Source organism: Uloborus diversus, chromosome 8 (assembly GCF_026930045.1).
Source record: "Uloborus diversus isolate 005 chromosome 8, Udiv.v.3.1, whole genome shotgun sequence".
Classification (NCBI taxonomy): Eukaryota; Metazoa; Arthropoda; class Arachnida; order Araneae; family Uloboridae; genus Uloborus; species Uloborus diversus.
The window spans coordinates 151,898,754-151,911,577 of record NC_072738.1 but is presented as its reverse complement, the minus strand read 5'-3'; the positions used below and the strand labels follow the sequence as shown (position 1 = coordinate 151,911,577).

The following is a 12,824-nucleotide window of genomic DNA, read 5'->3' as shown; positions in this document are numbered from 1 at the left end:
CTCACCAAGCAACTACCTTTTTTTACTTAAGTTTCTGATCAAACAGCATTGAAAACAATTTAAAATACAGTAAAACCTCGTTAAGTCGTCACTCAAGGGACCAAAAATTTTTGACCACTTATGCGGAGTGACTACTTATGTGGAGTGGGAAATTAAGGAAGGAAAAAAAAAAAGCCTTACAAATATTCATGAATATCAGTAGAATTCTGTGAGAAAAACAACAGCTTATGTAATCAATGTCTATAAATTAGTGGAAATATTAAAAAGGGGGAAAAATACTTACTTTGTTTCATTTTCTCTTACTTATACATTACTAAATAACAACAACTTATTTTAATGTAGTTACAGTACATTAATACAATCCTTCAATGTTGACTCATGAAGTTGTTGCTTACGGAAAAGAACTATCTCTTCTAACATACATCAAGCTTTAAATTCTGTGTTTGTAGTTCCTTGAACGGATGTTAAATACTGACTAACTTTCTCCAGGCATTAGATTTTGTATGTCTTGCTGAAAGGAGTTTGATTCATACTCTCGGCACTCGGCGGAATCACAGCAAGAAATATGCTTTGAACGACCAGAATGGAGGATCGAGATTTCAAAGAAAAATGACTATCAAACAAGTCCGACGCTATTTTCTAAGATCCGATAAGGAAAAGGAATTTTAGAAAACAAATTTTGAGTGACTAGTTAACCGGGTAACATTAAATTTGGTGACCAGTAAAGGAGGATCATTTTACATTACTGTGAATGAGACCCTTTCGGGACCAAAGAAAAATGACCACTAAAACGGAGTGACCACTTAACCGGTCGACTACTTATTGAGGTTTCACTGTATCTATTTAAAGGAGTTTTCGGTGTTAAACCGATGCAACTCATGCATCCACAAATCAATTTCAAAGTTTCGATTGGACGCCGCCCATTTTGACTGCAAGAGGAGCTGAACGGAACCCCTGCATCCACCAATCGATGGCAAAGTAATGAAAACAGGGGTTCCCTGTAGCGCCCTCTTTGTTGCCATGAATTTCAACGACTGACACGGCCTGTAAGAATTAAGTGGGGCCACATGCATGAACTTGAGAACCCTTTAGCTGTGGGTTGATCTACGAACAATGCACATATTCAACTGTACTGTTTAACCGCGGATTGTATGTAATTTGGCAATCTGCCAAGTAAAGACTATTCCATCTGAATGAATCTATCAGGGGAGAAGGGAAAATAACGATGGGATTTTGATGCACGCGTTTTATAATGTCACTAGTGCCCTATTCATGTATTGCATTCTCAAGATTAAAATAAGGGGAAACAAAAATAGTTACCATGGAAACAACAAAAAGAAAATAAAATATTTTCATTTCGTTCAGGAACGTAAAAGCAAAATGGTAAGCTCAAAACTTCGTTGTGAATAAATAAATCAATTAATTTTTGCCGTGAGAATATGGATCGAATATACTTTATAGATATAAAAAATGCTGCTGTGGGCAAATTTTCATTTTTACAAAACTAAGGCTAAATAACAGAGAGGCAAAAGTGCACATCTGTAACAAACCAACTATCACCCCTATAAACTAATAGGTACGTCCATTTCCGCCTATAAACCGGATATTAGCCTTTCCATGTAATAGATGTTCAGACAGTAACTACCTCATATTACATTCGTTTTTCTTACTGTGAGGATACAGCGTCCAAAGTTTTTTTTCTTTGCTTTCTCTCGCTCTCTCTCTCTCTCTTTTTAACGATGTCTAAAAAATTCTTCAATCTGTGAAGTTTTCTTGTGCAAACCGAACATTCATACGATAATATTTTGCTTTTCTGGGATTTTTTTTTAAATGTGTCGAAGACTTTTCAGACACACTGTATATCGTCTAAAAATTTTCTCCACCTAAAGAAAATTATATCGATAAAAATATTTACTCAAAGGTGAATCGAAAACATCCAGGACATCTGTATTAGAGGTGCAACATCGATAGCAAAACATCGATGTTGCAAAAAATCGATGTTAGAAATTAAAACATCGATGGTATTGATACATCGACCAAAAAACATCGATGTTTCAAAAAATCGATGTTAGAAATTAAAACATCGATGGTATTGATACATCGACCAAAAAACATCGATGTTTTAAAACATCGATCTTTTTATCAATGTATAACATACATTTTTGAATATACTACACTAATTTAAGCAATACAAAAGAATACGTACCCGACGAATATATTGAAAATACTGAACCTCAAATCATGAATATAATTTAATAAGAATAATTTTGCAACATCTTGGTATTATAATTGGGCAAAAATTGATACTATAAGACAAGCACCGATTAATACAAACTAGTTATAGTAATAAGGAAATATTTTCAAACTGAATGAAACTAAAAGTAAATTTGCATCAAAAAGAATCTAAGAAAAAATGTATCACACCACTTAACGTCAGTTGAATGATGAGCAAAAGTTGCGCTAATTATTTTAAAAATACAAAATTAGTTCTAGCAATTATTTTTTAAGAGCAATAAATATGTGTTATACTGTTAGTTAATAATTAAACATAAATTGTAAGTAATAGAGGGACGACTTGTTGGGGGGAAGTCGATTAGTAACCCCGACTATTGGTGTTGACAGTTTGGAGAAAAAGAAGTTTGTTTACTTTGTCCCCCCAGAAGCGCATTTCTCTTTTCGCAGACTATCCCACCAGTCAGAGAAACATCTCTTTCCGATGGAACAGAAGTTGTCATCACTATCAAATACTTTAATGCAGCTTTTACCAGCTCTAAATTTTTAAAGTTATAATTTTCACCGTAGTAACGTATAGGATTTTCTTTTAGTTTCAGAACTGAAGCCTTGAAATAGACTGCAAGTTCTGGCACTAGACTACTTGTGTCAGGTTCTTCCCATAGCTTTGACCTCTTCCTCACTCTCTAGTTAATCTACTATCTTGTAGTGACCTTCCCAAAAATCATCCTCTACACAGAAAAGTTGATCTTATAAAATGGGTGCAAAAAAAAAAAAAAAAAAAAGATGACACATGATTTTTTGACAGCTTCATAAGTAAATTTAATTACCTAGCGAAAAAATTGGAGCAAATTTTATGATAATTTTCATTAAAATGCAAAAACATCAACATCGAAACCAAAACATCGATGGTCCAAAAACATCGAAAGTAAAACATCGATGTTTCCAAAACATCGACATCGATGTCGCACCCCTAATCTGTATAGAGTTCGTATCTTGTCAGAAGTATTTAGTTATCTCGTTTAAGGTAGGTGATTGAATTGAAACTGCATTATTTCAATCTAAGAAGATGAACGAAATGATGAAGTTGATATCCACCGTTTTGGAATCGCAGATTGTGTGAAACATTTAATGGTTACAAGTTTTAAGTCTTGCACGAAGTCATATTAGGCATAAATTTACTTCAATGTAAGAGCATGTACAAAAATTTTGAACAGCATACAGCGGGGGAAAAAAATCATTACCTGGCTACAGCCATAAAGGCTAATTCTACGTTAGTTCCAGTTTTGGCACTTGTTTCCATGAAAGCGACTCCGTATTCCTGAAAGCAGAGGAAAAGAAGGAAAATCAAACCTTAACATAAAGATAAATATTGTAACAAATTCTGTAAATATTAATTATTTTTATGATTAATTTGTCGTAATCTAGCTAAATTAGGCGTTTACTAAATTATCTTTCATCTAAAATTATCGTAGCAACGTAACCTGTAAATAGTTTCTTGTGATGAATATACAGCCCCCGTACAGTCGGCTGAAGTATACGGTCCCCTCATTTCTGAATGATAAAATTTGTGAATGGAAAGAAATAAAATAACGGTCTACGATTTTCGGGAATCTTTTGAAATATTGTGAAAACTTTTCGATGTCTATAAATAACCGCCTGCATGATAAGAAGTCAGTCTCGAGTTAGTTTTTGCTTGTGAATCGTGGCCGCGGTACGCTGGAGGGCATGTATTGCTCTGCTCTGTGAAGCCTTTCGAGCTGTATTTTTGCGTACTTGAATGTAAATACGTGTGTAACCGTTGAGTTTACGGTGCTGATTGATGTTTGCTTAATCGCTGATGATTAATTTAGCAGTTGTTAACGACCTTTCCTGTACATAGTGTAAATAAATCTCCTGTGTTTTTCTCAAGAACTGTGTCGTCCTTTCAAGAAACTTGAAGCTGCACCGGAACCCTTAACAATATGTATATTTCTGATCATGTGGCTCTCAGATTCACAGGCCGGCTAGCCTGCGGATTTTACTGGTTTCCGAAGGTCAATCAGCCATCAGCGACTTATTTTTTTTTCAATTGGATAATTTTTCAGTTTTGTTTTCATAAAAAGTTTTGCTGGTCGTCAAATGACTTCTATTTTGGATTAAGAACATTAATTAGCATTATTAACATTTAATAAGCATTATTAACTTTTTCTTAGAATACAGAAAAAAAAAAATAATTTGAATTTTGACATTTTGAATTCAAATTATGTTTTTCGCAATCGCGATTGTGTGTATGTAGGCGTGTGTGTTTGTTTGTGGGAGGGTATGTGTGTTTGTGTGTTGGGGTATATGTGTGTATTCATGTGTGTTTGTCTGTGTGCAGGCATAAGTGCGTGGGTAGTTGTGTGTATGAATGTGTGTGTTTGTGTGTGTGGGGGGGGGTATCTGTGTGTAGGCATATGTGTTTGTGTCTATGTGCAGGCATGAATGTGTGGGTAGTTGTGTGTATGTGTGTAGGTGTCTGTATGTATGTGTGTATGTGCTTGTGTGTGTGTTTGTGTATGTGTTTGTGTGTATGTGTGTGTAAGTGTGTGTGTGTGTGTGTTTGTGTGTATGTGTGTGTAGATGTATGTGTATGTGTTTGTGTATGTGTGTGTAGATGTATGTGTGTGTATGTGTTTGTGTGTGTAGTTGTGTGTGTTTGTGTATGTGTTTGTGCGTGTGTAGTTGTGTATGTATGCGCGTGTGTGTAGCATATGTATGCAACCTGGAGATGGTTTTCGCTAGAGGAGCAGCATCGTGAGGAGCCGGTCGAGGGATGCTGCAGAGGGTGCTGACGGGAAAATAAAATGATAGCACATCAAAACAGTCAAGTGAGAACAAGAAGCAATCGTGATTGCTCAATAAAATCATTATCCACATGAAGTAACCCAATATAAAATGATCAATGTACTTCGGCTTCCTTGATGCGATTTCATTATTCCTGTAAGGTTTGTGCATGGCCCCACTGAATGCGCTGGCGCTTACCAGGCCTTGACAATTTTTGACTTTCTTGTGTTAAACCGGGGCAACTATTCCTGCACTTGAACATGGCCACACTAGATGGAAAAACTTCAAAACTTCATATTTGCCCATTCTAACCGCAAGGAGGCGCCACAAGCCACGGTTGCATCCACCAATCAACGACAAGTTTCAAAGCTTGTTTATTTTAATTAATAAATGGAACATGTAACAAACATCAATATTTCGCAAGATGCTCAGAAATATACCGTAAAAACCAATTCGAATCGAATTAGTAAAGTTATTTAGCTGATTATTTAATGCGTAAATGGTGGATCTAAAGTTGGTTAGGCAATTTCTTTTAATTTAATTTTACATGTTCATTTATAGCTTGTGTATCATTTGATGGATTATTTTACGCTTAATGGAGAAACATAATTATTCAGAGGATTATTTTTTATTTTAATGGACTTTTAGATCTTGTTTCTAGGGCTTATCGCTTCGCTTACAAGTCTTTGAAAAAGACAAAATAGTTTATAGTATCGCCAAATAAATACTTCATATGTAACTTGAAATAGTCCCCGACAATAAATAAAATTGAAACTAATCGCCAGATTAAAAAATGCTCCGCTACGTACCTATCATGGAAAATTACCCCCCCCCCCACACTTTTTTTTATTTTAAGAAATGTTAGATATTTAGAGCTGCTCCTAATGCTATACCATTAGAACAAGATTACAAAAATTTGTAAGCAGATCTTAGATTCCTGCGGATACTTGACGGTCTACTGTGTGTGTGTATTTTATTTTTCCAACAGAAAATTCATATCCTAATTTTCGCCAAACTTGGCGATCAAATTTCCTGCAAAGTTTCTAGTTCAAAGCTCCTTTCTCATTCATGTTTAAAGTGTAGAAAATAGTTTTTTATGACGAATTCAATGTTTACAGGATTTTACATCGCTAAATATTTTAATTTTTTTTAAAGTACAGTAAATTTGCGATACTTCGAAGTCCGATAAATCGAATATTACTATAGCTCGAAATTTTTATCAAGTCTTGACAACTTATTCTTTAATTCCATTCTAATTATTCTGAATAACTCGAAGTTAACTTCTTTCAACTCGAAGTTTTTTCCAAGATTACTCGAAATTATTTCGAAAGAACGAAAAAAAGAAAAAGAAAAAAAAAAAGAAGTGACTATGGGAGAATAATTATTTCACCTTCACTTGCAATCCGAATTTGAAACGAATGAAGATGTGCACATTTCCTGAAGTAGAATCAGCTCTATTCAAGCGGTTCCAGCATGCTTTTGATTTTTTTCTATCAATACATTTATTAAACTGTGCATATTGTGCTAAAAAACTTAAGTTCTGTAATTTTGTCTGTTATATGTACATATTAATTAAAGTATTCGATGGTTTTTAATATTAAAATATCAAAAACCAAAACTATCGTTAAGTCAAACTTTCGATAAGTCGAAGTTTTCCGTCGGTCTTTTTACATTCGAGCTATCGCAAATCGAATGTATGTTTAAAGATATCATAGAAATGGCAAGTAAAAAAAAATCATTTGCTTTTGCAACGACAAAATAAATTTTGTACGGAACTCTCCACTGCTAGGATTTTACAAAATATCAACAGTGTTGATATTTTGTAAAATAATCTGTTCCCCATTTTTTTTAAATTATTAGTTTCACAAATTCATGTGTAGATATTTGAGGAGTTTCTTTCCCTGTTGCATGTATTTGTTAAATGTTAAAAATAAATTTAAAAAAAAAATAATAATTTGAATTTTGGCTGCTTGATGAGTTCGAATTAAGTTATTCACGATCATGAATTGCGATAGGATCCTACTCGTTGGGTTTCTTGTTTCTACAAATGGAATGAAATGGAAATGACCAAGAAATTTGCACCCGTCATAATATGACTGTTGATTTTTTAGAATAGGTAATACGAGGCCGTAAGAAAGATAAATATTTTATGGCCGAATCTGACCTTTATCATAAAAATTATTTACTGCGTGAACACTTTATAACAATTGAAAAATATATTGAAGTAATAGCACCTGGGATGCTATAGGTAAGGTGGGAGCCTGGGGGTGGGGATAGAACCTGAGCTAAAGTGAACGCTCTCCGGTCTGTGCGCCTTCCGATGTGTGTGTGTACACCCAAACCTGTTTTTGTGCGGACCTTTTTTTTTGTGTAGTTTATAAAAATTATTTATAAAACGAGCGAAAATTATTTATTAAACGAGTGCTTGGTAGTATCATCAAGGGTCGACAGGGGCATCAGATGGGAAGTCACTGTGACTTTCCAAATATTTCTTAATTCGGGAAATTTTTCGGGAGTCTGCAAAATTATCATCGCTTGGTTTATTTTGATTTCGTTTAAATATAATATTTTGATTATTTTCTACGTGAGACTTTTTTTATGCAGTCCCTATCCACCGCATAAAAAAATATTTTTTAACTCAGTTGCGAAAACTTTTTAAAGCTACTGGTGAAGTTTCAAGCATTTTTTTTACACGATTTTTTTATGCGGTCCCTATTCACCGCATAAAAAGAGGATTGGGTGTATATATATACATTTTTTTAATGCTCAAAGCGTGTGAAGCAACAGGGTCGTTTCCGAAATTTTAAGGGTTTATTTATTTATTTATTTTTTTTAAAAAACATTTTTAAAATCATAGGATCTGATCATTTTTTAAAATAACTTGACTAAGTTTAATATTTAAAAAAAAATGCATTAATCGGTGCGCTTTCATTGTTTACGCTTCTGCCGATGACATCACAAATGATGAAACGCCATTCACTGATGCCACTCACAGAGCACAATATTCAATTAATTTCTTTACTCACAAGTGTTGGCAACTATATGATTGATAGTAAGCGTAGAGTGCAATATGTAATTCGCTTCTTGATCATCATAACGTAGAAACGGGGTAGACAGATGCGCCAAAGTACATCATTTGTGACGTCATAAAGACCACGCCTTATTTTCAAAATCGGACATTTAAAAAAATTAATTAAAAACTAAGCTTCGGGAAAATGAAAGCTTTTTCTAGCTCCATGTTATTTTTATTTATTTTTTGATTATGCTATGAATTTCCTTTTGTAAAAAAAAAAAATCTGCACTTTTTCGAAATAGCTCTTGTGCACTAAGCGTTTGTGCATCTCTATGCGTATTGTGCACTAATATACTACTAAAATCTACACTAAAGTTAGTATAACATGAGATGTGCTAAAAATGGAAGGGGAAATAGATAAATGACATTATTTTGGTGTCCGTACAATATTGGTGCGAGAACCACGGATCCGTCGTAGAACCATGTATTAGTCACACTCTGATTTTAAATGTTTTTAAAATTATGTTAATGGTTCATTTTCTTAAATTGCCATCATATTTTTAACTTTTCTATTGTTCTTCTTCATTTGAAAAATAATATTCCTAACCAGGCCTGTCAAGTGGGGATATCACGGTGGGGAGGAGGCAATTATGACACCCCTAAATTTTACAAACATACTAAAATTAGGCATTTTGCTCGTATTTTGTTGTTTTTTCCCCTACACAAAACCTTTGCCCCCCCCCCCCCCCCGCGAATTTTTAAATGTCGGGCCTGTTCGTACGTTTTTAATTAGATTCTATTCGTTGTAAAATATACACTACATTACGAGCGAAAAGAATGGCAATTGTTAACGTAAATTCCTATATCCCCCCCCCTCTAATCCCCATCAGGGTCAAAAGGGGCAATGAATGACCCTCTCAAGTTTTGAAAAATGAATGTATTTACAGATTGCGGAGCGTGTTTTTTTTTTTTCCCCTATGTAATTTATTGAGCAGAAAAAATTCGCATGTAAATGAGCATGTAAAATTAGAAATGAGGGCTGCCTGCCATATATCATCAATCTTAGAACTGTTGTATCCAAAAAGGAAACCCCAGGGGATTTTCAATAAAAAATGTGAAAATTATTTGCAAAGCTTTCAAAAAAAAGAAAAAGTTTGAAAAAATATATTAAGAATTACGCATTAATGTTTAAAAAAAATCATGTTTTCTGTGTTTAGTTAAAATTTTTTATTACACGTAATTTTTGATATGATATTAAAATAACAATAAGAAATGCTCTTCACCTTTGTAATACAATATTTATTCAGCACTTTTTCTCTTCATTCCTTCTTTTGAAATTAAAATTTTCGTGAAATGACGTACGCCCGATAATAAGTCGAGAAATCACGTATTCACAGATGCCAACGCTCACAATCACGCCAAGTGGAAACAAAAAGAGGGGTAGCCAGTGGCGCCCTCTTTGTTGCCATGAGTTTCAGCGATTGCCACGGCCGTTAAGTATTCAGTGGGGCCATGGTTTGTGATATTTGAGTGATCAATCGTTGTTCTTAAAAGAGAACGTGCTCCTGAATTTTTATTAGTTACTAGCTTTTGCCCGCGGCTTCGCTTATGTTGATGTACTTTTTTTTCAATTGATTCAAGTTAATGGTCATTACAGGCAGAGGTCAAATAGTTACCAAAACATTGTTTGTCTCTAGTTTCGCCGAGATTTCAAATTGCCTGCCCCCTTAAATGTATCAAAAGGTATGATTAAAACTGAAAATTAGGGGTAAAGGGAATAAATGAAATGTTGGTAAAAGTGAGAAGAAAGCCAAAAATCACAAAAAATAAATCACGAAAACGTTCAGGAGTTGTAAAGAAGTCAGTTTGGGTAATTCCCAAAAAATCCAATTCGAGTGAGGTCAACTATTCTTAAATAAAGTGAAACAGTTCCCTTATAATCCCGATCTCTATCAAATAGATAATATCCAGCGCTACACCGGCAATCTAAATTATTGTATAATGTGTAACTTCTTACCGTAGAAATCGTCCCAAAATAGGGTCAACAATGATACTACCTGAAATGTTTCCAATAAACAGCAAAAATTTGGCAATTGTTTGAAATTGTGTGCAAAGACAAAGCAATGGAAGTTTTTGCGCTGTTTATGAATTTGCGAATTAGTTGGCGAATTATTTTACGTGTTAACAAATTTAAAGAAAGAAATATTAAAGAAATGGCGATATTTGGTTACATGGTGAAAACCGAGAAACAGTATTGCGTAGTCTTTAGCTTCAAAAACAGCGACAGTTGAAAAAAATGCCAAATGCCTTAGCTATTGAAATGATTCCACAAAAAAAGTTTGGCTAGATTCCAGCTGATCGATTAAATACCCAGTCAATACAAATAAATAATAAAAAAAAACATTAATTGCCTCAAAATTGCATTAAAATGGAAAAAAATCAGCCAAATCTATGTATTATTTGCCAATCTTGTGCAAAAATCTTACTTCAAGATTTGACTTGAGAAAAGCCTTGAACAGTCACGAAAAGCAAAGATAGTCAACAATACAACAATAGTCGTTATCATAGACTAATAATAAGAGTAGACCGAGCTTTCTCATTCTTGCTGATGAAGAAAATTGGTTCATAGATGTATCATGTGACTAGTGGAAGGGCTTGGCGATGACTTTGGCAGCATGGTTGCTAGATGGCAGCATTATCTATAGTTTGGCACTCGACATGTATTTTAAGACAATGTGTTTTCATTAAAAAAAACTTCCAGGTGCAGAGATTGGACTGTTTTTCTTTTAGTTATGCATTATTTTGGCATTAGTAATAGTTTTTGATCAGTTTTCGGTAACTTTTATTTCATTTGGAGCTGTCAGCGTTGGCGCGAACGAAATGGCGTAAACGTTTTGCGTTAACGCAAAAATGTACTAATCGGTATCTTAAATTGAAACTGTAGGTAAAAATCTTACCGTTTGCTGATTCTTCTTGGTCGCTTGCATCTTTTATTGCTTAGAAAGTTATTGAAATTGACTAAAGAAAATGCACAATACTATCTGAACGAAAAACTCACTATATTAACAAAATATTTACAACTTAGAATAACAAATTTACAAATCGGACTCCATAAAAGATCATTCTTCCGTGTTCCATCAATTCTATTTATTTTATTTCGCGCTGGCGTTGATCGTCTGCTACGATTAACGCCCGCTGTTGCTAGGATATCCACCAGTCACATGGTTTGGTTTATGAGCAGCAAAAGGGTTGCCATAGCTCGGTCTACTCTTATTATTAGTCTATGGTCGTTATCGATAGGGAGTTGAGATGATACACCAAATATTGTATTGAGTTAAGGAAAGCCTTCGAACATGGAACTAAAAAGCTCATAACTCGTTTTTTATTCTACTTAGAAATTTCGAATAAGTGCCATCTTCAGCCGAAAAATCAGAGCTTTCGATGGACATATAATGTTAATATGTGCAAGTATTTTTTCATCCCTATATTAGAGAATTTAGACGAAAATTATGTTTTATTGCCCCCCTAAGGGGGTTTTGCCCCCCATAATAGGACGAAAACTACCCTATGTGTTATTCTGATGCATAAGCTATATTATTGTGAAGTTTCATCAAAATCCATTCAGTAGTTTTTGCGTGAAAGAGTAACAAACATTCATCCATACATCCATACAGACAAACTTTCGCATATATAATAGTAGTAAGATCCTGCTTCGCGATGAATTGAGGATGATGAAGTTCATTTGGGAAAAGAAATGCTCGAGTTTTTGAAATTAACTCTTCATCCAGATTTTATATTTCAAGGAAATGAAAATATTGTGGATCCAACACAATGTTTTACATTTCGTCAGTGTTGATTTAGAACTGACCATGGGCTTTAAACTCTTGGAGTTGAGTTCAAATTTCTGGTTGAATAGCATTTATGTAAATTTCAAGCTGCCGACGCCGACTGTTGTTTCAGCAAATCGAAAGCACCAACAATAATTCGTTAGAAGAATACCTACTCTCCAATAGAAAGGTAAACAGCAGTATCTGCAATTTTTTTTTGCATTTCTTTCATCTAACATTTTACTCAAGCTTTATTGTAAAAATTTGCGTATTAGGATTAAGCTGAAAATGAAGCACGAAAAAAACGCTCAATTCCTACATTTTATTATACATATTTTTTTTTGTGGGGAGTCAAAAACGCGTTTATTTAAATATCTGTCTCGCTTCTCAAAAACTCTCTTTTGTAGATGCAGCGGTTTACCTGCCCACGGCAGTAACTAATCGATGTAATTAAGAATTGTTAACCCCTTCAGTCGGAATTATGAAATATTGGACCAAAAATGTTGATATTTGGTACACAGTGTACTGTGGTAAAGGGTATCTTATTGACAAAATTTTGAGTTTGTAGGAGAAAAATTAAAAGAGTTGTGGCACGTCCCATATTCCGGACTAATATTTTTGAAATCACTATTTCATATACAAAAACGATAAAATACCGAACAAACTTCATTATAAAATATTCTATAAACAATTATAAAGCATAATATAAGCGTTTGAAACGATTAATTAAAAATTATATATTTTTAAAAAAATCAGGAAAAAAACCTCGCTTTTCAGATGAAAATCCATGGTTGGAAAAATGAGCCACTCTCTACCTCTCAATCCTTATATGTCAGTGTTGTCAATCCCAAAACGAAAAATTATTTCACAGATTATAATAAGCAGAATGTAAAGAGTCAACTACAAAAAAAAATCAACTAATTAAATAGATTATTAAATGATTA

General features: G+C 33.9%; 1 protein-coding gene across 2 annotated transcripts in view; it reads right to left on the bottom strand.

Annotated features, from left to right (window-relative positions):
• The window catches only part of LOC129228033 (ras-related protein Rab-37-like), a 451,604-nt gene that overhangs the window by 73,559 nt on the left and 365,221 nt on the right, over positions 1 to 12,824 (bottom strand). For both annotated transcript variants that reach the window (XM_054862662.1, XM_054862661.1), the window contains exon 7: positions 3,477 to 3,553. In XM_054862662.1, the coding sequence (XP_054718637.1) occupies positions 3,477 to 3,553 (77 nt within the window). The remainder of the gene's footprint in view (positions 1 to 3,476; positions 3,554 to 12,824) is intronic.